The sequence below is a fragment of the Lepus europaeus genome, chromosome 8, assembly GCF_033115175.1.
Source record: "Lepus europaeus isolate LE1 chromosome 8, mLepTim1.pri, whole genome shotgun sequence".
Lineage (NCBI taxonomy): Eukaryota > Metazoa > Chordata > Mammalia > Lagomorpha > Leporidae > Lepus > Lepus europaeus.
The window spans coordinates 122,860,957-122,885,794 of record NC_084834.1 but is presented as its reverse complement, the minus strand read 5'-3'; the positions used below and the strand labels follow the sequence as shown (position 1 = coordinate 122,885,794).

Genomic DNA, 24,838 nt, shown 5'->3' with positions numbered 1-24,838 from the left:
GATCCCTGACACATCGTACGTGACACCCGGTGTCAGCCTGAGGATGCGCTGACAGCTCTCGGTCAGGTCCCATTGGCTGAGCCCCGCGTCGGACCCTCCCACCGCGTCCACTTCCTCCCCTGGCCCAGCGAATGCTGTGGCTTCTTCCTCCAGCCCTTCCCGCCATGCTCCCCGGCCAAGTGCTTCCTGCTGGGCTCAGCCAATGGGAGGCCCAGAGCGGCCTGGAGGGCGGGACTAAGGGGGACGCCCAGGCGGTCACTTCCGGCAACCACGTGTCTGTGGTCTGCTGAGGCCCGGGCTCTCGGAGTCCACACCTTCCCTGGTTCCCCTGGCTTCCTGGCCCACACACCCCGCCCCTGTCGACCCCATCGCCCCCATCGCCCCCATCGCCCCCATCTCGGGTTCTGCGGGGTTGAGGTCCACGGCAGGCGCCCTGCGGGTGGGAAGGGCGGTCTCCGGGCTGCGCATGGCGGCGGCCCTCGGAGGCTGTGAGCCCGCGGCCTTTCGCTGGACACGCGCTTCGCTCCGCCGCAACCGCAGCCAGAGAGCGCCAGGCTGCTCTGACCCCGCCAGCGCCTCCAGCCGGACGTGTAGACCAGGGCGGGCTGTGTCCCTCCAAGCCCGCGAGCCCTTCGCTTCCGGAAGCCGCCATAGCGGCCTGCTTGTTTGTTGTTTTAAAGGAGTTACTTGTGTGTTTGGAAGGCAGAGTGACAGGAGAGAGACAGATCTTCCAGCTGGTTCGCTTCTCGGATGGCCACGTGGCTCAGGCGGAGTCAGGCTGAGGCCAGGAGCCAGGAGCTCCATCAGCGTCTCCCACCTGGGCGGAAGGGCCCCGAGCAGATGGGCCATTGTCTGCCGCCTCCCAGGAGCATGAGCGGGATCTGAGTCGGAAGCAGAGCAGGGGCCGGCGCTGGGGCACAGCAGGTTGCCCGCGACCAGCACGCTGACATCCCACATGGGCGCCGGTGTGAGTCCCGGCTGCTCCACTTCTGATCCTGTTCCCTGTTGGTGCCTCTGGAAGGGCAGTGGAAGATGACCCAGGCCCCGGGGGCCCCTGCACCCACGTGGGAGACCAGGATGGAGCTCCTGGCTTCAGGTTGGCACACCTCTGACCACCCCAGCCATTTGGGAAGTGAGCCAGCAGATGGAGGATCTCTCTGTCTCTCCTTTCTGTAACTCTACCTTTCAAATAAATAAATAAATAATTTTTAAAAATAAGCAAAGCACCTGGGACTCAAACTGGCACTCCCTTAGAGGATTCTGGAATCTCAAAAGGTAGATGAAACTACTGGGCCACAATGCGGGCCCCATGCCCGTTTATTTTAAAGTATGCTCTAGAGATAGCAGTGTGTTCGTAGCTTCCAGCAGGTACACCTGGGGGTAGAGACAGCCGTAGACACAAGTGACTCCTACTTTAGAACATCACCCAGGGTTTCACCTTCTGTAGTCAGCCATCCTCAGAAAATACGAAATGGGAAACTCCAGCAGTGAACAAGTCACAGGTTCTGAGCAACACAGTGAATTATTTTGAGGGTGCTCCGAAAAGATCGGTGGGAAACGGAATTTAGCGACTGGTTTCCTTCGGCACAGACAGTTTTGGAATCTGCGCGTAGTTTGTTCATGATATGCATTCTCCATGAACTCCTTTGAGTGCCCCCTTTTGTACAGGAGCGCAGGTAGTGTGTGTAGGGCTCGGTACTGTTCCAGTTTCCGGCATCCACTAGGGCTCTTGAAACACATCCCGAGGCCAGGGAGGACTGCTGTATCTATCCCGCCCTGCTCTGCCTGCAGAAGCAACGCACGTGGGGCAGGGGGTGTGGTGCAGGGGGTGAACCACAGCTTGGGGCACCAGCATCCCACGTCACAGGGCCTGCCTCCCCGGCCCGGCTATACCACACATCGGATGCAGCTTCCTGCCCATGCGCCTGGAAAGCAGCAGATGACGGTGGAAGTCGGGTGTGTTATGCAAAAACTCGGGGAGGTCGTGGAGGAGAAGTTCTGTCTCAATTCCTCTTTGGATGGGAAGCATCCTTTTCTGAAAGCCAAGTCTAGAGGCAAACTGCTGCATGTGAACCCTGGCTGGTCGTGAGCGGCCTGTCCCCTCTGTGAGTGCGGGGGCCAGGCGTTCCGTGCGTGCTCACCCCCAAAGTACCCGTGACGCTCTGTCTCTCCTCTGAAGGTAGCCTGGGAAGGAGGGAGCGGCCATCCAGACCTCACAAGGGGCCGGGCTCTGGGGCTCAGGGACGTCTGGGAGACCCATTAGGCTGGAGCGAGGCCCGCCAGGTTGTCACATGGTTTTCCTATCACCGGCTTGTTTTGACGACTGCGGCTTCCTGGCCACGCTCCCTATGAGGAAGGGAAGGAAGTGCAGGCTGCACCGGCGGAGGCAGCCAGGGGTGCAGAGAGACGAACATGTGAGAGCCCCCAGCACCGGCCCCCGGAGCGACGTCTCCTGCGCCCCGTCCCAGGCACGCAGCCCGTGCAGTGTGTTTGCTTCCTAAGGACCCAGTCCCGTCTGCCTGTTCTTCCCCGAGGAGCGCGAGCAGGAAAATCTGGCAGACGAACCAAAGCCATTCGCAGCGTCTGGTCTGGCGGTGGCGGCAGCACTTGGGGCGGCCCTGGGGCTCTTCGAGGCCATCGTGGGCTGGCCCTTCCATGGGCTGCCCTTCCCACTGGGGCACTGGGCTGCTGTCCATCAAGGAAGAGGGGCCCAGCCAACCAGGCTCTTCCAAGAAGCCATCTAAACCCGGCGGTGCCCGCTGGGGCGTGCAGGTACTTTGTGGCAACAATAAGGATGAGAACTTTAACAACTGGCTCAACAAATATGTATGGAGCTCCTACTACAGTCCAGGCTTGTACCCGTCCTGGACAAGGCCTGTCGTCACAGTGGGGTCTGCCTGGTTGTGTCTCAGCACACCTGCTCTGCGGTGTCATGACGCAGATGTTGCAATCCATTCGTTCTTCAGAGGAGAAACTGAGTCTGGGAAAGATTGAACAACTCGCCACAAACAACACAGTTAGGAGTGGCTGTTAAGACTCTGCCTGGGATGCTCGCAGCCTACACAGTAGCATCTGGGTTCAAGTCCCGGCTCCCCCCTCGGACCATGGCTTCCTGCTAACACACACCTTGGGAGGCAGCAGGTGATGGCTCAAGGAGTAGAGGCCCTGCCCCGGCTCCTGGTTTCTGGCTGCTGTAGGCATTTGGGGAGTGAAGCAGTAGATGGGGTTCTCTGGCTGGCCTGGTCTCTCTGTCTGATACAAACATTAAAATAGGAAGCACTGGATTGGCAGCCACAGGTGGGGTGGTCGGCAAGGAACCGAGCTAGGACCCCAATAACACCGGGGAGCTGCAAAGGCCACAGGTGACCTGAGGCCTTTCCTTGAGGCCTCACGGGGGCTCTGCCACAGCCTTGCCCCATGAAACCCCAACTCTGTCAACATGGGGTCCTGCAGGGTGCGCAGCCCTTTGCCTCACAACTCGCACTGGGGCTTGCCCCAGGCTAAGCAAAGGAGAGGGCTTCTCCTCCAGGGGAGCCTGGCTCCACTCCCTTCACCTGCTCCTGCTCCCCAGGCCCTCACCTGGTCCCCTCCCGCAGGTGCTGCCTCGTGGGCTCTCTGTTTCACTGTCTGTCTGTGGCTGAGGCTGCTCTGATGCTGGCTTGGCTTGAGCTTGCTAGGCGGGGTGGGGCGGCGCTGTGGCTTGCTTCCTGCTGGCAGGAGCACAATTCCATCAGGGGAGCACGTTTGTTTCAGCTCCGGGTTCTGGAGGCCCCAGGGTCTGCACCTGGTGATGACTTTTCCATTGGCAGAGTCCCGAGGTGGCACAGGACTAGGAGAGACAGCGGGCACGTGCTGTGTGTCCTCTGCTCTCTCTTCTTACCAAGCCCCTGGGGTTCAACCCAAGGGGCTCCACGCTGATGGTCTTCCTTAATCCAAACCCTGCAGTCAGGGTCCCACCTTCTAAAGACCTCCTGGGGACTGGATTTCAACTCAACCCTGTACCCAAACCCCCTCGGGAGGGAGGGAGCAGGCATGATGCTCAGGTGGGGGGTGGTGTCGGCTCCATGGGACGTTCACCCAATTAATGGCTCCGACAGGTCTATCGGGGGAAGTGGAAGGATGGCCCTTTGGGAGCTCAGGACTTAGGTCTGGTCGTCTCCCAGGAGGGGAGTGAGGCTTTGGTCCCAACGGTCTCCTCTGGACACGGCCGTCGTTATCACGACATGGGCTGTACCCTGTACCGCTTTGCTCACCTCCACTTCTAACCTCCCCCACCTGGCCCGCACCCTCCACCCGCCCCGCTCCCTGACTCTAGGAGCTCAACCCAAACCGGCTTTCAGCCCGAAGGGGAAGAAAACCTGTGAAGTTCACTGCCCCCGCCTGCCTCCTCCCGCGCGTCCCTCTGTCCCCAGCTTGGTGGCCACAGTCGTCCATGCCACAGTCCACACCTAGCTTGGGAAGAAAGACCTCCGCCTCTCGATCTCTCTCTCCCTTGTGCTTTCCTGGCAGAACGCGGCCTAGTCTGCAGCTGGATGCGGGCAGGGGTGGGCCCGGAGAGAGCCCCGGCCAAGCTGGCTGGGCTTGGTGCAGTCCTTACATCCTGGATTGCTCATCTCCAGCGGGTCCTGACTGCCTGGCGGTCACAGCGAGCACCCCTGGGTGTCAACCTGCCCCCGCCCCGCCCGCCCACAGCCACCTCCCACTTCATCCTCCCTTCTCAGGTCCCCTCCTCAGCTCAGCTACTGGCCCTTCCCAGTGCCCATCCATCGCTGGCTCCTCCTCTTCCGAGAGAGAGGCAGTACCAGTTGCACCAAGACTAAAGATTTGCCTGGGGTCGGCGCTGTGGCGTAGCAGGTAAAGCTGCTGCCTGCAGTGCCGGCATCCCCTACAGTTGCCGGTTCAAGTCCCAGCTGCTCCTCTTCTGATCCAGCTCTCTGCTGTGGCCTGGGAAAGCAGTAGAAGAAGGCCCAAGTCCTTGGGCCCCTGCACCCGTGTGGGAGACCTGGAAGAAGCTCCTGGCTCCTGACTTCAGTTCCAGCTGTTGCAGCCACCTGGGGGAGTGAACCAGTGGATGGAAAACCTCTCTCGCTCTCTCTCTCTCTCTAACTCTGCCTTTCAAATAAAATAAATAAATAAAGATCTCTCAAGAAACTCCCATTTGCTGTCTTTCATTGGCCTTCTGGTGAGTGTCCTTAGAGCAGTGGCCTTGGGCTATGCAAGGGCCAGGGAGCTGGGGCTGCATTAGGCAGGTGAGCGCCCCTGCCACAGAGCGCCTTACTCCCCAAGGCAGCTCCTGTATCGTGGGGTGCCCCCGGGGGTCCCCTCCCTTGTCAAAGCGTGGGGTCCTCACAGCCAGGGTTGTTTGAGCGGAAGGGATGCCTTCTCATTCCACGCCTTAGGCTTCCAGCTCTACCCCGACCTGAATCATACGGCCACTTTATGGGGCTGCCCAGACTCACTCTCACAACCAAACAGCTGTGGGTGCCTTGGGCTTAGGTTAGGTTTCTTGCCTTGGGCTTTGTAGACATTTCTAATCTGTCTTAGCCCGTTTTCTACTGCTAGGCAAAGTTATAAAGCAGAGGGGAGTCCTTAGTTCCCCTCTAGAAGGGAGCTCCTGCCTGGGGTCCTGGTCCTGCTGGACCCCGTGTGCTATGGGGTCCCAGACAGTCCGGGTTCAGAGGTGGCCAGGTGGCAGGGAGCATTTGAGCCACGAGGATCCCTTGTTCCACAGGAAGGGAAAGCTGAAGCTTGGCGTGCGGTGGACTCATCCAGGCCGCCATGCTGGCCCGTGAGAACAGAGCTCTGGCATCCCGTGTCATCTCTCCGGGGCTCTGTTGGTTATCACCCCCTCCTCAGATCCAAGCTACAGTTTGGGCTCTGCCAGTTCGGATTGCGCTTGGCGGCACTCCCTTGAATCGGCAGGACATGCGTCGCTGTTTGCTTACGGGAGGCCTGGAGGAAGGCAGTTTCTGTTTGTCCCGTGCCATCAAGTTGGCTCTTTATCATCGTGGTCACAAGAAGGCTGCCACAACTCCGGACATTTTGTCTTTGCCCCAGTGTCTCAAGCAGGAAAGAGGGGGAGTACTTAATAGCGGTATTACTGAAAAGTAAGATGCTTTCCAAAACTCCCTCTTCTTACACCTTGTGTGCTGCAAAGGGAAGTGGGAGAGTTGTGGTTAGACCCACCATGATGTGTGCCATCCGGAACGGAATAGGATCTTGTTGATTAGAAAGGGTGGTATGGGGAGGGAATGGCCCTGGGGGCAACCTGCAAGATTTACCAGCTTAGGGGGGTGCTGTTATGAGGTTCCTGAGCCTCTCTGGGCTCCTTGCACTCTCTCTCTCTCTATAAGATTTATTTTATTCATTTGAAAGACAGAATTACTGAGAGAGATAGAGACAGAGAGAAAGGTCTTTCATCCGCTGGTTCACTTCCCAGATGGCTACAACAGTCGGAGCTGCTCCGATCCGAAGCCAGGAGCTTCTTCCGGGTCTCCTACATGGGTGCAGGGTCCCAAGGACTTGGGCCATCCTCCACTGCTTTCCCAGGCCATAGCAGAGAACTGGATCAGAAGTGGAGCAGCCGGGACTCGAACTGGCGCCCACATGGGATGCCAGGGCTTCAGGCCAGGGCATTAACCCCGCTGTGGCATGGGCTCCTTTCTCTTAACGCCACAGTGTCACACGGAGGGTGACGTACGGCTGAGCCTTTATTGTTTCTGATCATCATCCATCAAGTCCTTTCCCGAGATTCCAAATACTCACATCTCCCCCGAGGCTACTAGGATGAGGAGCACATGGTGGTTTTCTCACGTCGAGAGGAAACAGAACCGCTAGCTAAGCTAGGATCCCATGGCCAGCAGGCGGCTGAGCCGGAACTCAGAGCAGGAGGCACCAACGTCCCCCCACCTCCGCCCCAGCTCCCGGGGAAGGTTCGATTCTTCAGGGCACCTGGCCCAGCCGCTGGAGGTGAAGCCCGTTTAGCACTGTCTTCTCAACTCCATGTGTCTGTCTTCCAGAGACATCTCTGTGTGAACACCAGGAGCAGAAGGGTCCGACGGCCCCAGGGCAGTGGACTTCAATCTGTTTCCACACTGTGGGACGAGACCCCGTATGAGTCGACAGAGACCCCAGTTCACACGTGGAGGGGAGCATGGGGTGGGGACTGCTCCTGCAGGCCCCTGGGCTTCGTTTCCCATTCGTACCCACCCTGCTCTTGTCTCTCATCCTAGCGGGTCAACGGGCACCCGCACAAGGCTTGGCCCGTGAGCACTTTCTGTCCTCTTGGCCGGGACGATGGGCTGTGAGCTGGCCCGCGACCCCCGCCAGGATGATCAGGCTCACTTCTGGGTCTCTCGTTGGGGCTGGGAAAGGGGTTTTCCCTTTGCTGGGAGTTGCTGCTGGGAGACCCACGCAAGCCCAGTGCTTCCAGGGGCAGCCGCGTGGACAGAGCCGGCCCGGGAAGAGAGGAGCAGGCCCGAGACCCAGGGACCAGGATGCTCTAAAGGCTGGAGACCAAGATTCACCTGAAGGCACTGAACCCCTCTTTGGAGTTCCCACTCAACAGCCCACGGACCCCATCTTGATCCTTAAGCCAGTGTGAACCGGCTGTCTGGGATTCATTTTTTCAGGAAGCCTCTTGACTATTTTGAAAGGAAAGAGATTATTTCCCTACCATCCCTAGAAATCTCCTCTATGTGATAAAGTGAAAACTGCTCCAGCAGCCTTGTTATGACCCAAGGGGCTCCTTGCAGCACTTACACTTCTGCTTCTTCCGTCTTAGCATCACGAGCTGGTCCTTTTATTTTTCCTAAAATTTATTTTATTTATTTGAAATGCAGAGGGAGAGGGAGATTGATTATCCATCTGCTGGTTCACTCCCCAGATGGCTGCAACACCAGGCCTGGGCCAGTCTGAAGCCAGGAGCCTGGAACGCCACTCAGGTCTCCCGGCAGGGACCAAGCACTAGGGCCATTACACTCTGCCTTCCCAGGTGCATTAGCAGGGAGCTGGATGGGAAGTGGAGCAGCGGGACTCGGACCAGCGCCCTCCTGTGGGATGCAGGTGTCACAGGCAGCCGCTTCACCCACTGTGCCACAACACCAGGCCCTCATGGGTCCGTCCTTAGCACGGAAGGACAACACCTTGGCGGACACCCTGAAGTCTGAGTGGGAGACAGCGGGGAGCAGAGGGTCGCTGCTGTCTGTCCATCTTTCCATGGAAAATTCCCTTCCTGTTCGTAATCAATCACACACCTGCTGTGACACTGTTGCCAGCTCAGCAAGGTGGCCTTGGTGCTGGCTTCCCCCGAGCCTTGCTGCGCTCAGTGGGTGCTAGGCGTGTGGCTGTGGGTTCTGTAACTCGTGCAGCCAGTGAGCAGGAAAAGTGCATATTTTGCAGAAACCGGGGCACGACGGTTCTTGCACCTTTAGTGGGTTCACTTTCCTCACTCGGGAGTTTATCAAAGTAGAAAGAGAGGTGGCCTCACACGTGTGAAATTCGCCCCCACCGTCAGCCTTCCGGGGGGAGAAGGCTGCTTTCCCGTCCCTGGCATCGCACAGGCCAGGGGCTGGGTTCCACCACGGCAGCTGTCCGGTCTGCCCCCTGGGGCTTCGTCACGCACGTTTAGTAAATTTAGCACCTGCTGTAAGTGCCCTCCAGTGTCCACCCCGCCCTCCAGCTCGCCTCACCTCTGCTCTAAACAGCAGGGCAGGAATGAACGGGCACCTGTCAGGGCAGGCCCTGTCCATCCGGGTCAGGCAGGGTTTGTTTGGGGGCCTTGTGAGTGAATGTCTTGCTCTTTTGTTTTTCTGAACTCCTCCCAACTCTACCTGTGGATACTTGGTTAGCTGGTTCCTACTCTTTTTTTCTTTAAATTTAAGAGAGAGGGAGAGAGGGAGAAAGCGACGGGGAGAGAGAGAGAGAGAGAGAGAGAGAGAGAGAGATATTCCCACCTGCTGTTTCACTCCCCAGATGCCTGCAACAGCTGCGGCTGGGCTGGGCTGAAGTTGGGAACCTGGATCTTCCACGTGGAGAGTAGGGACTGAGCCGCTTGAACCATCACAGCTGTCTCCCAGGGTGCGCACTAACAGACAGCTGGAGTGAGGAGCCGCGACTCCAACCCAGGCACCCTGACATGGGAGGAAGGCCCCCGATGGGCAGCTTCACCTCTGGACCAAACACCTGCCCCGGTCCCTGTTCTTGGCCCCATCTCAGACGTCCATCCATGCGTGCCTGCTGTCTGCTCAGGCACATGCGAGGCACGTCCGTGGGCCCTGGCCCGCAGCTGCGAAGCCGCTGTTCCTGTTCGTCCCGCGGGGTGCTCGGGAGCTCCTGTGGAACTGGGCAGCTCAGGACCGAGCTCAGTGCATCTGGTTAATGAACAGGGGAGGGAGGCAGGAAGAGGGGAAGAAAGGCAGGAAGCTGGTGCCGGCTGGACAAGCTTTGTCCCCTCGGCAGCCGCAGTTTTCTTCTAAGTTGTCTGTCGTGGGCTATCTTTCCTAAGCTGCACCGGCACACAGCAGGTGCTCCGTGGATACTGACTGCACTGGTTGGTTCTCTCTGTCCCCTTCTCCCGACGGGCAGCCCCCAGGGCTGACCCTTCACCCCGCACTCTGTCCTCCCATCCTCCTGCCCGATCCGGCCTGTGGACTTCTGTCCCTGGGAGGTCAAGGCACCAGGAATGTGCCTTTGTTTTCCACCGAGAGATGAATGTGTGGATTGCATTCCAAGGCACAGATTGCAAGCCGAGGCACCCGCTGCACTGCAGTCATGTCTGACACGAGCCAAAATCATGTCCTAGGTTCTACATTTGCCTCGGGTTTAGCAGACTTTAGAGGGCGCCTCTCCTGCCGGTGGGCTCCAGAGCGGGTGGCTGGCAACCATGAGAGCCCCTCATGGCGTGTGTTGGGACCTTGGGGTTGCCTGCAGATGCTGTCAGTTCCAGGAAGTACTAAATGGCTTGCCTTCTTCCACAGTCTCTTCCTATCCAGTTCTACTCATCCATCCCAACACAAGCCCCGTGTCCCTGGGGCTTCTTCAGCCCTCTCCACCGTGCCACAGCCCTTCCTCCTTCCAATGCACCCTCTCATCCACGCTCCCCACTCCTCAAGGCCCAGTCCATTGCCATCTCCCCCAGAAGCTGCCCAGGGCCCCGCCAGTGCCCCCGACTGCCCGCTTGCTCCCTGGGCATGGCCCGCACCGGCCATTCTTCCCTCTGCACAGCTGGTCTTCCTCAGCAGGTTCTAAGTGACAGGGCCACGTCGGGTTATCTCAATGACCTCTACACTGACCCGCACACACGTGGCGGCTGAAGCGAATGACCCACAGTCTAGTTAAATACCTAGTGTTTTGGTGCAGTCTTTCTTGGGAAATTTTTCCTTCTATAACATTTGAAAAAGCTCACCTTTTCAGCATCACACTGATTAGGACAATCGAAGGTAATTTTGTCTGCCCGGAAATAAACCGTCTGTCCAAGACAGAAAACGATGCTCCCCTCCGGCCCCCTGGAGGGCCTGCCCCTGTGTGCGGCTGTCACATGGGCAGGACATACGAAGCCAGCAGAGGCCCTGCTGATTAAACACCCAAGTGGAGCTGTGGCATTTGTCAACAGCCCAGCGTTCGGCAAATGTGCCCACGTCATCGAGTGCCGGTGCCATTGTGCCGCGTTATTCCTGCTCTGAATGGGGCTGGCATTATGTAACAGACCGACAGAAGGCGGAGAAGCAAAACACCAACAAAGAGACCACGCCGCTTTGCTGTCTTCTGCACCTTGCAGAGAGCCCTCGCGCACGGCTGGCTGAAACTGAAGGCCACGCCACACCTCCCATGCTGAGTGGCTTCTTTTCCAGGCCTGGGGACTTCTGAATGTTTGCATGAAATCAAGCCGCGATCCCTCCCCCGCCTTGGCTGGGGACGGGCTGGAGGCCTTGCCTGGCTGCACCGCTCTCAGCACCCAAGCTAAGTCTCTCCTGCGGACCCAAGGGAGGTGACATCGTTGTGATCTGGGCGGGGCTGCCTGTCCCACCACACACACATGCACATGCACACACACACTCTCACACATGCACACACACACAGGCACACACACACTCTCTCATACACCCCAGGACTCCGGCCTTCTTCCCCCCCAACTCTCTTCATCCCTGCATTTCACACATTCCAATCCAAGTGCAAACCTCCTCCACCTGAAGAGATAAAAAGAGGAGATAAAGGCCGAGGATAAAGGGGCTTCCCCGTAGCCAGCAGGGAGAGCAGTGGGCAGCAGATTAGGAGTCCTGGGCCTCTGGAGCCAGGCTGTCTGGGTTCCAGCGTGGCCTCTCCCGCTTTCTGAGCTGACTGCCGACTCTCTGGGCTTGGATCCCACATCTGTCAGCAGGGGGAGCCCCTGCGAGCGGGGCACTTCGAACAGCGCCAGGCACACAGCCTGTGCGCCTCTGTCTGCGTTGTCAATGCAGGGGAAGTGTGCGAGTCCCGTAAGAGCTACACGGGACCATGAACACAGAAAGCCGTGCCGGTGCGTTCCTGTGCGGAGCCCGCTCCCGTTGCTTCATCGTATTCAGCAAGTGTCTACTAGGGTACAACATCATCCAGGCGCACAGCAGGTGCACCGAACCCAGAAGGGAGGGCTGTGCAGCCTTGCCTCCTGGGTTCCCAGGCCGCCTCCCGTTTCTGCTCGCACAGGCTCTCGGCCCAGGAGGCCACGTGGCTGCCTGCAGGTAGCTTCAGGAACTGGTCATCAGTACCCGCTTTGGGCAGGCTCCCCAGGGACAGGCTTGGCTCACCCCTTGCTTCAGTTCCAGGATGGACCACCCATCAAAATCCAAAGCAACTCAGCCCTGGCTGTGAGCTGTGCCCTGCCCCCACCTCGGGCTGCAGGCTCCACCTGTTCCCTGCTTCCGGCTGTTCCTTTGTCTCTTGCCCAAGCACTTTCACTGATGCCACTTGCTCCATTCCCCCCCCCCCCCCATCCCTGGGCTTATCCTCCATCAGGGACCGATGACCACTCTACACCCTGAGACTCGCTGGCCACCTGCAGCTGCCCCACCCCCAACTCGCCGTCACTTTGCACTTCAAACTGTGCCCTGCCAGTCTCCTCACCTGCTCCTCATCCCCCCTCCACAAAGCGCCCAGCCTCTCTCCCCTGCCAGAGTCCCCAGGGGCCCTCCCTGCACTCCCAGGGCTGGCAGAGGCCGCATGGCAGGTGTGCACAATCTACTTAGGAATCTGAAACCTGAGGGGCTCCTTGGAGGGCTCACCTGGCCCACCTGGCAGCCTCCCCTGCGCCTTGTCTCATCACAGAGGCCTGCCACTTTCCCAGGGTGCTCGTTCCCAAGTCTCCTCTATCTCCGGACACATGGTGGTCAGAGAGGAGGGCGTAGGAGTCTTCCCGTGAGGGGAAGGGAAAGGACATGGCCACCGTCTTTTTGCAGTATTGAGACTTTGCGTTCCTAAGAGTGGCTTTATTAACAACACAGAGTCATCAATGTCCCAACAGCTTCAGAAACGGGCGCTGGGGCTTTTCCTGCGAACCGGCGAAGACACAGTGGGAACTCACCAGCCATGCTACGGCGCGCTCACAACTTAGTGCCGCAGAGCTGCTGTCATCCCACTGCTTATCACCCCAGTGCCCTACGTTCCCAGAAAAGTGACTCGGGCTATTAGGATTCAAGTCACCGAGAGCAGAAGAGATCCTCAGGTTTTGTCCTAAGTAGGAAAGAGGATAACTTCTTCCCTGTCGTTTGGACAGTACGGTGAGACAGCGAAGGGTGCAGCAACCATCCAGAAAAAGAAAGAAGAACAATCCGAGTAGCAGGGGCCTTCTCTGCAGAGTTCTGTCTGAGGACGGAAGGGGCAACTGTGAGCCATTTTGCTGCCATAGAAACCAGCCGAGGTATGTGGGGGGGGCGAGGCAGGCCCCTCCCCCCTCCCCTCCTGCCTTCCCCAGAGCCCACGTGCTCCAGTCGGGAGGGGGCCAGAGATGCATGTGTGCCTGCGCTGTTTTATTTAACCGAGCTCCCATCTGCCTCCCGCCCTAGTCTGCCTTTTGAAATCAGTGACTCTGGCTTTCAGTTCAGGCTCCGCCACCAGAAGCCTGAAAAATCCAAATAAGAGATCCTTGTGCGCCCACCACGTGCACCTGCTCTGCAGTGGGGTGCGGGGGCAGCAGGGCATCCACACCCACACACACACACACACCCCGCGGGGAGAAGCCCACTATGGTGCCTCCTTGTGTCTGTCCCGTCCTCTCTACGCTCAGAGACTGCAGAGAAAACGAGCGGCCCACGACCAGTTTTCTGGTTTAACCCAAAGCTGCAGGTCTCTTTAGCTTTTGGAAGCAAACGGCAGGAACTTCTAGTGCAAGGGGCCCACAGCACAGAGGCAGGGGCCGACGCCTGCCGCTCCATTGCCATCCATGTCCCCGCAGCCGTCTTCCCTTTGCTCCTGAACCCTCTGCGTGAGGGCCGGCTGGGTGAATCTAGCAAGGGGCTGTGCTCACTCTTCTGCCTGGGCGCGAGCACTGATTTTCTGGCACGGCCACACAGGTGTTGGCTGCAAATTCCCACTAGGCCGTGGCTAGCAAGGTTTGGGTTTTGAGAGACGGTGGCAGAGGCAGCCTCTGATGGCTTGGCTGTGGGACAGGTGGCAGCTCCCTGGGTGGGCCAGGCCAGCAGCGCTGCTCTGGGGGTCATTCCTTTGAACCCAGCTGAGAGCCACTGCTCGGGTCCTTCCAACAACATCAAAAGCAGGTAAGTCCCTGCGTTGAACTGCTTTCTGCTTCAGATGGCAAGAGAGGCATTTAAGATTTATTTAATCGAAATCAGAGCAACAGAGAGAGAGAGCGAGCGAGAGCGAGCGAGCCAGAGAAAGATCTTCCATCCACTGGTTCACTCCCCAGATGGCCTCAACAGCCAGGTCGAGGTCAAGCTTCAGCCAGGAGCCAGGAACTCCAACCTGGTCTCCCATGTAGGTGGCAGAGAACCAAGTATTAGCAGGAAATTGGCTTGGAAGTGGAGCAGCTAAAGATGTTCCCTCTGCAAGCTGAGCCCGCCACAGGCCACGCCCACCTGAGTCCCTGCTTCCTAAGCGGGTGTCCATGCATGTGCATAGACTAAGACAAAATCAAAGCGAAAGAAACATTTCTGTCTCAGTGCCTCAGATGTCAGTCAACCCCCCATCCCCATGTCTGTAGACTCCAGGAGATGAAGGAAGAGGAGTGGGGGGGGGAGGGAGGGAGAAAGGGGGAAAGAGAGGGGAGGGGGTTTGAAGCATTGCATAACATTGGTGCACAGTGCACAGGATACCACCTCACTGTGAACCCCTGGGCTATTTTAATTACCACTGCTCCTTTTCAGATCCCGGCTGTGTCCCCTATAGGATGCTTTAGAAGCCAAGACGTTGCTTTCCTGACTCTAAAGTGCATGCCTGGGGAGTCAGACACAAGGTCTTCAACACGATTCCCAGCCAAAGGGGGAATCCGCGGCCCTGGCCTGGGCCCTGGCCCTTCAGTCCAGGTGGGCTCGGTGACTGCTTGGTCCGCAGGACATCGAGGAAGTGACGCTGTGCCAAGCCCCACGCTTCAGCTCTCCACCTTCTGGCGGGCTCAGAGGGAAGCCAGGCACCGTGTGGGGGTGCAGCCTGCGCGCTTGCCGCTGCGACACCCGCCGGTGGGTGCAGATGTGCAAGGGAGGAGAAGCAGTTGTCAGGGGCCGAGCCTTTAGGGGACTCCAGTCCAGCCGCCGACCGATAACAGCAACACGGGAGACCCTCGGCAAGACCCCAGCAGCCCAGCCTGGTGCACACACAGGCAGCAGCGCTGTGTTGGGGTTGCTTAGGGCAGGAGCCGCAGAAGTAGGTGCCCGCTCCTGGAGTGAGCAACACCACCGCCTCACCGCCCTGCTGTGGAGGGAGACTCTTGCAGGCAGGCCCCCTTGCTTGCGGCCCCTCTCCGCATCCCTCCACCTGTCCTGCCTGCCCCCTCGTTGCCAACCCTGTGGATTCCTGAGAGGTGGTAACTGTGGGAAGCCGGGGCGGGGGCACCTGTGCCAGCTGCTCGGGATTGGAGTAGCTTTCTCTTCTGTGCCCCCTCTCTCTCTGTTCTTCCGTCTTTGTGTTCTTTAAAGCACAGTTGGATCATGTGGACCTAAAATAAGAACTCCAAATTCAGACTTTGGGCTGAAGACAGAAAAATCACAGGTTTGCTTCAGTCTCATGGGAACGAGAACCAAGCCCCAGAAGCTAAAATGACTCAAGGCAAAAATTCTCCTGACAACTTTTTGTTCTCTCTCTCTCTCTGTGTGTGTGTGTGCACGTGCGTGCATGGGAAAGGCAGCTACACAAATATTCTCGATTTCCCATCATTTTACGATGGAAACAGGCTGGGGGGAGGTGGGCGTGGTAAAAAGTACAGGGTGACCCGTCATTGTAGCCTTGTTAAGTCCGATTCCTAGACAAGTTGGATTTCAACCTCGCACACAGAACTGTTGGAATATTTTTCTTCCTTCTGGCTCGGACGGCTGCATTTATTCACTTCTAGGGATCACCCCAGCCCTGTATCGTGTTTCTTGCTAGGGCTGTGTGTCCTGCCGCCGACGCGGACCCGTCTCCTTCCCCTCGTGTTCCCGAAAATCTCCCGATGGACGCAAAACGGTTCCTCTCCGAGGCTGAGACACACACGGGTCAGCTAGGCCCGGGGGAAGAGCAGCCAGACGGCCTTGGTTGGCAGGGCGGCCGACGATGCAGGCGGCCCAGCACTCGGGCGAGAGCTCCGGCCACAGATCGCCCCGCCGAGGACGGAGGCCCAGCGTTCTGGGGCGCAGGGCGCACGCCTCCGCGTCCCAGGCCACCCAGACCGGGCGCCCCCAGGCGTCTGCCGCCGTCGCGGGGCCTCGGGCCTTAGCAGGGCGCGAGAGCACTCGCTCCGTCCAGACTTCTCGGTCAGCCGCGGGGCTGCGGCCAACGGGTCGGGGGTGGGGGGGACGAGCCAAATGTCACCTTTTAGGGGCGCGCATGTGAATGACTGCAATCGCAGCCCCATCTGTGACCGGAGATGCCGCCTCGCTAGTGCCCAGGCCACGAGAGCGCGCCCCAAGGGAGGGCGCCAGGCAGGGGCGCGGGCAGCCCCTGGGTACCCCGGAGGGGCCGGGGGCGGCGGTCGGGCAGCCGGGGTCTGCGGGGGCTGCAGGTCAGCGCTCCCCGGAAACGCGACACCCCAGCGGGGCAGCCGGGCGCGCACGTGGCCGCCCTCGGGCCGCGGCCCGCCCCGGCGCGCACGGGTCCGGCACCGACTCCCGGCGCCCGGCGGTGGGGGCGTGCCGAGCGGCGCCGGGGGCGGGGCCTCGCGCAGGGCGCCCGGGATTGGCCGCGGGCGGCAGGGGCGGGGCCTGCCCCGGAGAAAAGCGCGCGCGCGCGCGGGCCGCCGCGCCCCCGCCGGAGTCGGAGTCCGGGTCTTGCGGAGCCGGAGCGGAGCCGCAGCGGAGCCTCGGAGCGGAGCCTGCCCGCCGCGCCCCGGCCGCCCTCCGCGCTCTCGGCCGCCGAGCGCCCCCGCCGGCTCCCTCGGCCCGCGCGGAGCCGCCGCCGGGCCGCCGCGGCGATGCGCCTCATTCAGAACATGTGCACCATCGCCGAGTACCCGGCCGCGGGCAGCGCCGCCGCCGACTGCTGTCCCGGCGCCGCCGGCCGCCGCCTCGTCAAGATCGCCGTGGTGGGCGCCAGCGGCGTGGGCAAGACCGGTGAGCGCGGGGCCGCGGCTGCGCGGGCGCGGGCGGAGAGGGGTCTCCGAGGCGTAGGCGTGGCCCCGCGGGCCGGGCTGGGGCTGCGGGCGGGCCGGGGGGCGCGCGGCCTTGCGGGCGGGGGACGGGCTGGACACGCTCGGACCCGGGCTCACGGCGTGTGTCTGCCCCGCAGCTCTGGTGGTCCGCTTCCTCACCAAACGGTTCATCGGCGACTACGAGAGAAACGCAGGTGAGCAGGAGCCCGGGCGACGGGCCTCGGAGTGACAGGGGGTCCCGCCCCGGCGCCCTCCCCGCCACCCGGCCCATTCATCATTTTGTCGAGGGCCTGACAGCACCCCCCTTGGCGTGTCTTCACTGTGGGACCCCCGTGGGAAGCACCCTTTGTCCTCTGTCTTCCAAACACTCCTCAAAAGTCATAAAAAAGACGGCCGCTCCCCCCCCCCCCCCGCAGGCCCCCTGCTTCCCAGGGGTGACCTTTGAAAGCAAAGGCCAGGGGAGGACCGTCGGTCGTAAACCTTAAGTTCTCTTTTGCTAACAAAGGGAAATAGCTGGGGGGGGGGGGGGGAGCAGAGCAGAGCCGACCAGGGTTGCAACCCCGATTCGGAGCAGCTGCGGGGCGCCTCCCTGTGCAGGGAGCACCCTGGGGATCCGGTCCCGCCACCCCCCTCCCCCGGAGGCAGCCACGGAGGCAGGAGCCATGGAGCATTGCTCCTGCTTCCGTTGGGCGCTGGCTCTCACTGTGTCCCGTTTTCATCCCAGCACTCTGTAGGCTGGGCGCCTTGTGTCTAGTGGCAGATACAAAGAACTTGGGGCACAGAGGGTTAAGCCACCCCATCTTGGACCCTTCCAGCCCTGGCTGCTCCACGTCCAGTGCAGCTCCCTGCTGATGCACCTGGGAAAGCAGTGGAAGGTGGCCCAAGTGCTTGAGCCCCTGCACCCGTGTGGGAGACCCGGATGGAGTTCCTGGCTCCTGGCGTCAGTCTGGCCCAGCCCTGGCTGTTGCGGCCATTGAAGGGAGCATGGGAGATTTCTCTCTGTGCTCTCCCTCCCTGCCACTCTGCCTTTCAAATAAATAAATGAATAAATAAATCTTAAAAAGAATGATAAAGTACTAAAAATAAAAATCTCACACATGCTGAGGAAGAAAATTTCAAGGAACTCCCCTGAATTTTGTGAAAACCCTGTTTAAAATTAGACAAGTTTGCAAAAACTTGCAGACTTCGCCCAGGTTGTAAAAGCTGTACCGTCCTGGGGTCAGCATTGCAGTTGGTTTTTTAAAAAGTCTGAGGTGAGCCCACTAAGCGGAAATAACCCGTGGCAGCTTTCTGTGCCTCGGTGTAGGGCGTATCTTCCCCTAATTTAAAGAAACAACAGAAAACCCTGCGACGTTTTTAAAGCTGCACGAGCAGCAAGGCCATGGTCGTTTGTCTCTGTCTTCGCAGGCAACCTCTACACCAGACAAGTCCAGATAGAGGGCGAGACCCTGGCTATTCAAGTCCAAGACACTCCAGGAATTCAGGTGAGAGGCTCGGGGTGGGCTGGGCCAGCCGACTGCGGTCTGGACTCTGCAGGTAGTTGGACGTCAGCCTCCGGCCGGGGGCAGACACAGCAGGGAAGCCCAGACCGGCCACGCTTGGAGCCGGCCGGCGCTCCGTGCTGTGGGGAGGAAGGTCCGTTTCCACATATGTGTCTTTGGCAGTAAAAGCCGAACATCTAGTATGGTCTGCCAGCCCCTGGAGCCGCTCCTCTGTTGTGGAAAGTTACTCTACGGACAAAAGAGCGCGGCTGGAGCACCCCCCCCCCCCCCCGGCCCCGAACTGGGCAGTTATCCAACTTTAAATGCTTCCAGCTCCTGTCTCTGCTTCCCCAGACTTTCTGTCTAGCCAGTTAATTTCCCATTTTGTGCAACAACAGAGTCTCGCTGCGTGGAGTTCCCGGCAGGTCAATTTTCCACTTGAGTGTGGCGAGCTGCACTGTTATTTATTCCAGCTCCCTGCAGCTGCATCAACATATTGTCGAGAAAGCGAAGCGTGCGGGGCTGGGACCTGTTTACGTGCCGGCGAAGCGCTCTGAATTTGGGCCCCAGCCAAGCCAGCGCTCTCCCTGACCCCTGCCATTCACCGTGCCGTGCCCTCTGTCTCTTTCAGATCCATGAGGACGGCCTGAGCTGTAACGAACAGCTGAATGGGTGCATCCGCTGGGCAGACGCTGTGGTCATCGTGTTCTCGATCACCGACTACAAGAGCTACGAACTCATCGGCCAGCTCCACCAGCACGTGCAGCAGCTGCACCTGGGCACCCGGCTGCCCGTGGTGCTGGTGGCCAACAAGGCCGACCTGCTGCACATCAAGCAGGTGGACCCTCAGCTGGGCCTGCAGCTGGCCAGCGTGCTGGGCTGCTCCTTCTACGAAGTGTCCGTCAGCGAGAACTACAACGACGTCTACAACGCCTTCCACGTCCTGTGCAAAGAAGTGAGTCACAAGCAGCAGCCCAGCAACACGCCCGAGAAGCGCAGGAGCTCCCTCATCCCCAGGCCCAAGTCGCCCAACATGCAGGACCTGAAGCGGAGGTTCAAGCAGGCGCTGTCGGCCAAAGTGAGGACTGTCACCTCCGTCTGACCAGGGGACGCTCGGGCCGCCCTGGGACCAGCGTGAGGACGGAGGCCGAGTGCTGGCCGCGATGCTGGCTCTGGGAAGGGCCACGTGGGGCAGAGCAGGGGCAGGGTTTCCGGGGCCTGAGCGGGGCCGCTCTCTGGGTCTGAGACGTGGATGCCGTGCGCGTCAGTTTTTATTCTTCCCACCGCCGCGTGAATGACGGTCCTGGTGTTCTCGCCAGATATGTGGAAGTGACTTAGGGTGGGAATGAAACAGAGAGCAGATCGAGTGTGTACGGGCTCTCCCTTACCCCTTTATCTTCTCCCAAGAGGAAGGCCTGCTTTCCTCTCTTTGGATGGATTGTGGAATGTGTTTCTAACCTGAAAGGTACCCGGGTTTCTTTAAGAACAAGGAAGACAGCCCCACTGAAGGTCAAGTCCACGGGCCCAGTGCCCACACGGTCTGCAGGCAGCCCCAGTTCCTCCTGGTCCCAGGCGGCTGTGCGGCGATGGGTGTGGGTTTAGTTGTGAACCCCAAACTCTCCAGCCCCGGACTCTGACTAGCGACGAGACTGTGCCGTACGGAAAGTAACACATCCGTTGGTTTTGGTGTTATTTGTGTAACGGCTCCCGCCAGGGACAGTGGTTTGCTTCCTAGGCCTGGCTGAGCCGTGGCGGTGAGGGCTCAGTGCAAAACCACCACCCTGCGGAGCGCGAGCCGCGGCAGGTGCTGCCCCGAGTCCTCTACACAGATGCACTTTAAGAAGCCACTCATGCTTTGACTTGAACAGTCATTAATTTATTTTATGTACAATAAATCTTTTAAAAAGAGCCGATCTGTGACGTGGTGTTGGCTGAAGCCCTCAGACAGGTGTTGCTTCCACGGCAGGTGCCGCCCCTTCCAGGCGTGGCCTCCAGCGAGCCGTGCTTTGTGATTGGTGGTGTTTTTCAGGTGGAGTGGGCGTGGAGGGCGGGCTGGGCAGCTCGGGGAAGGCCTGTGGGCGGGGTAAACTAACCCGCCCTCTGGGCATCACCTGTGTACTTCCTTCTCGGTCCCCCAGGGAAAGCTAAGACACGTGTGTGGCTGTCCACGTGTGCCGGCAGAGCCTGGAGGGTCGGATGCTTCCACACACGGAGCTGCTCCGGGTGTGCGGCCATCGGTCTGGGGCCGCTTGTGTGGATGGGTAAACCACTCTGCCGCCTGCCTCTCTCTGGGTCTGCAAGGCCTCCCGTGCCAGCTGCCTGAGCCACTGTCCTTACGGGCTGATGATGACGCCTGCGTGTGCCTAGCGCTGGCACCAGGAGGACGGGGCTGGGCAGCTGTGACCACCGTGTTACTGATGAGAAAAACAGGCTCCCTCGAGCTCACACAAAGGGCCCGAGTCAGGAGCTCAATATCTCAGTGCCTTCCCACTACACTCCATGTCCTTACATTTCTTAGTATCTTTTTTTTTCTTTCTAAACATTCGTTTATTTGAAAGGGAGAGTTAGAGGGCGAGCGAGCACGAGACAAATTTTCATCACTGGTTCACTCCCTAAGTGGCCACAACCTCCAGGGCTGGGGCAGGCTGAATCCGGGGGCCTGGAACTCCCTCTGGGTCTCCCCTGTGGGTGGCAGGGGCCCAAGCGTTGGAGCCATCTTCCCCTGCTTTTCCAGGCGCATTAGCAGGGAGTTGGCTGGGAAGCAGCACAGCCGCGAAGTGGGAGAACCTGCCGGTACCCAGATGGGATGCGGCGTTGCAGGCGGCGGCTTATTCCACTCTGCCCCTACAACCTACTCTGTCTTTGTTCTATGAAGTCTCACACGGGAGAGACTAATGTGCCTGTGGCCTTGGGGGCAGCCCGAGGCATCCGCTGTTGAGGTCCTCAGCTCTCCTTGTCAGGGGTGGACACCCTGACGGCCCCAGCCAGGCTCCTGGTGATGTCCCCCGTGCCCTTAGGCCCTGTCACTCTCACACTCTCCGAGGAGTGTGTGTGTGTTGGTGTGTTGGGGCCGAGAGGCAAGGTGCTAACTCAAGAGCTTAAAGCTCTCTCCAGGGCAGCGGATCCTCGGAGGATGGCTTGCTTGGGTGAGGGAAGGAGGCTGATCACGCACCCCCATGGCCCTGTACCCCGGCTGGGAGTAACCCAGCGCTGCACGGTGTTTCCACACCGGGCTGCCTCCCCTCCCTTTGCGTCTGCCTGCAAACCTGCGGCCTCCGGGTCTCCGCTGCCTCTTAGCCCTGGGCCCTGCCCCTCAGCGCCTCTCCCTGTGCTGGGTGCAGCCTTGTCTTCTTGCTCTGTCGGTCCAGAGAGAGTGGTTTGTTCAGGGCCACCTGGGAGAGACAGGCACGGGAGGGAGGGAGATGGCCGTAGCTGGGAGCCGCCCGGGCTGGCGCTCTGCCCGCTGTCTCCAGCTGACGTGACTATTTATAGATGCAGAATTAGACCATGTTTTACTTTTGCTCAGTTCTTTGTTCATTTTTGTTTTATGTTTCTGAACGGCCAGCATCGGGCGTGACCAAGGGGCGTGCCCCCCAGCATGCAAGGAAGGGCCCTCCTTGGCCACCTGGAGAGGGGAGGAGCCCCAAGGGTGGGGATGGGGGTGCAGGGAGCGGGGGCGGGGGGCAGGAGGCAGCCTGCATTGACCACTCACGGCTCCGGCTCACACGGAGGAGGCCCCAGAGGAAGGCAAGAACCGGTCTCGCATTTTAAAAATCTCTGAGAGTACATGGCCTGTGAGGACCACACAGGCGGAAACCACGCCTGAGAACTGAGGGAAGGGGGCAGGAGGGCCCGAGGGAGGGGGTGGGGGCCCGGCTCCCAGGGGGCAGAGCCGGGACCCGTGCCCCAGGCCTGGGTGAGGACGCCACAGCCTGACTCGGCCATGGCCACGGAGCCCCAGCTCGACCTCTTCTCTCTCTTGCCCACACCGTACTCCCGCGGTGCCCTGGCCTGTCCCGCGTTCTGCTTCCTCCATGTCCCTCCGTCTGCCTGCCCCTCACTCTGGCCACATCTGCTATTGCCATCAGCCGCTCGGGGCCCACAGCCCTGCTGGGCGAGGAGCATGTCTAGGCCGGGCGGGGGCCCCGTGTGGCCGCCTGTCTCAGAGCGGCGCCCGCGTCTGTCCTGCTGTCTGGCTTTCCAGTGTCGTCAGAACAAAGCCAGGCGCTGTGGCGCGGAGGCTCTGTGGCCGTGGCTCTCTGGGCTTCTGTCCACCCTCTCTGCGGCCTGGGACCCATGGGTCCCAGGGTGCCCCTTCTTTTGGTGAGAAATGAGATTTTGACATTCCTTTTCCATCCTGAGCGAGAACACTGACCAATGGCCTGGGCGAGTGGACAGGCCTGGGGGCAGACCCCTCCCACAGGCCACTGGGAATGGGCCCCAGCAGGTTCTGGTGTGGCAAGACAGGTCCCCCAGGGGTTGGCCCCCAAGGAATATGGAGCATGTCTGCAGGTGACAAGTGACCCAGCAAAGTGCTATCACCACCTGCAGCCCCCTAAGGACTGAAGAGAGATGTTTCCAGAAAGTTCTTATTGTCCTCACTAGTGTCCTAAATTTGCGAGAACAGGATTGGGGCCATCACTGATTGTGCCAAAATGCCAGCCACCCCGCACCCCCACAACACTTCCTTCCCAGACGGCCGAGCACGTCGGCCATCTGGCTGTGTCTGGAGCACCCTGAGAAACAGCCCTGGAGTTGTCTGTTTTTGGCTACATGGGGGCATTTGTTGCTCAGATTCTGTCTCTGGCTCCCAAGACGGGCTTGGGGGGAGCTTGAAGGAATTTGTTGACCGGACGCCACTGCCAGTCCAGGGCCAGGTGGGAAGGGCGCCAGCGCACAGGCCCCGCTCCCGGAATGAATGAATGAGTGAGCAGGCGTGGGGCACGTAACAGCGGCCATCACTCCCGTTTCTTCACTTTAGAAAACAAGAGTCCGCTTCAACGGTAGCTCCTCCGGGGGTTACTTCATTACAATGTAAGGCTTTCAGAGGAGCATGAGGTCTTGGGTGCTTCGGCACCACAGGAGACCGGGCGTGAGGGGGGCCACGCTGAGGCTGTCCATAACAACCCCGCCCCCAGCACGTCTCGGACCGAGCCCCGACTTCGCAGTTTTTTTTCCCCCACAGAATGACAGCGTCCGGCAGAGAACTAGAATCAGACCCCTGTGAACGTCTTGGCTTCCATTTTATTTCCTCTGCCTGTTAATCTGCAATAGACACGGGTTTCAGCTGTACCCGTTGCCGGGAAACCTCGTCTGGAGATGCTGGGGTTCCCGGCAGCCGCGCACCAGAGGTGTCTCGGTTCCCCGCGCTTCTCTGCTGGAGGTCACGTGTGATTTCACCAGGGGGCTGTAGGGTTTTCTGCCATGGCCGGGAGGGAATTTAAACGTACAGAAAAGGGAAGCTTTGTTTCAACAGAGTCAAAATCTCATGGCCACAGGGGTCTGCGCATCCTCTGGGCTCCTGGGGACTTGCTGGCTCCTGTGTGCCTTTGGAGGGGGCACCCTGTAGGCAAGGCCAGTCCCCAACCCGCCTCTCTCCTGCCGCCATTCCCAGCAGCCCCCGGGGAGCAGGCTGGGCCAGTGCAGCCACACATGGACTCCCAGCACCGCCCAAGGTGTCTCAGGCCCTGAGGGATGGAGGCTCAGACCCCACTGGCGCCGTCCTGCCCATCACGGCCGCTCCAGGGGAGGCAGGCTCTGCTCACACATCGTCTCGCAGCAGGTCTCGCTTCTCCTGGGGTGATGTGAGGTAGGAGGACTTGTCACGCATGGACACTTGGCAACCTGCTCTAACTTGGAAGTAATGAACTTGCAGGTGGAACCCAAACACTACAGCAGAGGATAAATGGGAGCTACGGCCGATTCGGCTGAAAGACAGCCTGGCACCTTTGGAAAAACAACAGTACAATTTTTACGACAGAATGTGAGCAGTCCAGGTGAGGTACCTCGCTGTGTGGCTCCCAGGCCCCTTTGGGCAAACTGGGACAAGCCCACGTTAGCGACAGGCGGCCGGTTTGGGAGGCGTCTCTGGAGCGGTGGCAGGCGATGAGGACGCTGGGGTCTCCAGCTTGGGCGGCTCCCGTTGTCTTTGCTGATATCAGAAGCCGAGGTCTGGGTGCAGCCGGTCTGTGGCAAACAACAGCTCAGGGATGCTAAGCGGCTTCAGGAGCCGCGTGGACAGCAGGATCACCTGACAACAGGGGGACAGACAGACCGTGGGCATTAGGGAGGCCCACCCCAGGTTATCAGACGGTGAGACAAACACCAGATCTCTGGCGGGAGGCTGAGGGTGGCACCCAGCACACTGGGAGAAGGAACCACGGCCTACAGGGCGGTGGGACTGTGGCTACTGGCCCTTAACCAGGAGAGCAGGAGCAATGGCCGGGACTGAGGCCGGGAGCCCCGGGGAGGCCACGCCCAGCCACCGTGTTGCGACCAGCATTTGGTGGCACTGTTGCTTTGTGACACGGGGATCTGACCCCCTCCACGTGTGGCTCTCTCCGTGTCCAAATTCTCCTTCTCACGTGGA

At 59.9% G+C, this 24,838-nt stretch overlaps 2 protein-coding genes across 2 annotated transcripts in view; one reads left to right on the top strand and one right to left on the bottom strand.

Annotated features, from left to right (window-relative positions):
• Positions 1 to 16,591: 16,591 nt before the first annotated feature.
• Positions 16,592 to 20,157, top strand: RASL11B (RAS like family 11 member B). Its single transcript, XM_062198836.1, has 4 exons — positions 16,592 to 16,730; positions 16,906 to 16,962; positions 18,176 to 18,252; positions 18,881 to 20,157. Exons 1-4 carry the CDS (start codon positions 16,592 to 16,594, stop codon positions 19,349 to 19,351), a joined length of 744 nt encoding a protein of 247 aa, XP_062054820.1. The 3' UTR covers positions 19,352 to 20,157.
• A 1,988-nt stretch (positions 20,158 to 22,145) lies between these two features.
• The window catches only part of SCFD2 (sec1 family domain containing 2), a 356,231-nt gene continuing 353,538 nt past the window's right edge, over positions 22,146 to 24,838 (bottom strand). Inside the window, exon 9 of the mRNA XM_062198835.1 lies at positions 22,146 to 24,499. Coding sequence (XP_062054819.1) covers positions 24,407 to 24,499 — 93 coding nt within the window. The 3' untranslated portion in view covers positions 22,146 to 24,406. The remainder of the gene's footprint in view (positions 24,500 to 24,838) is intronic.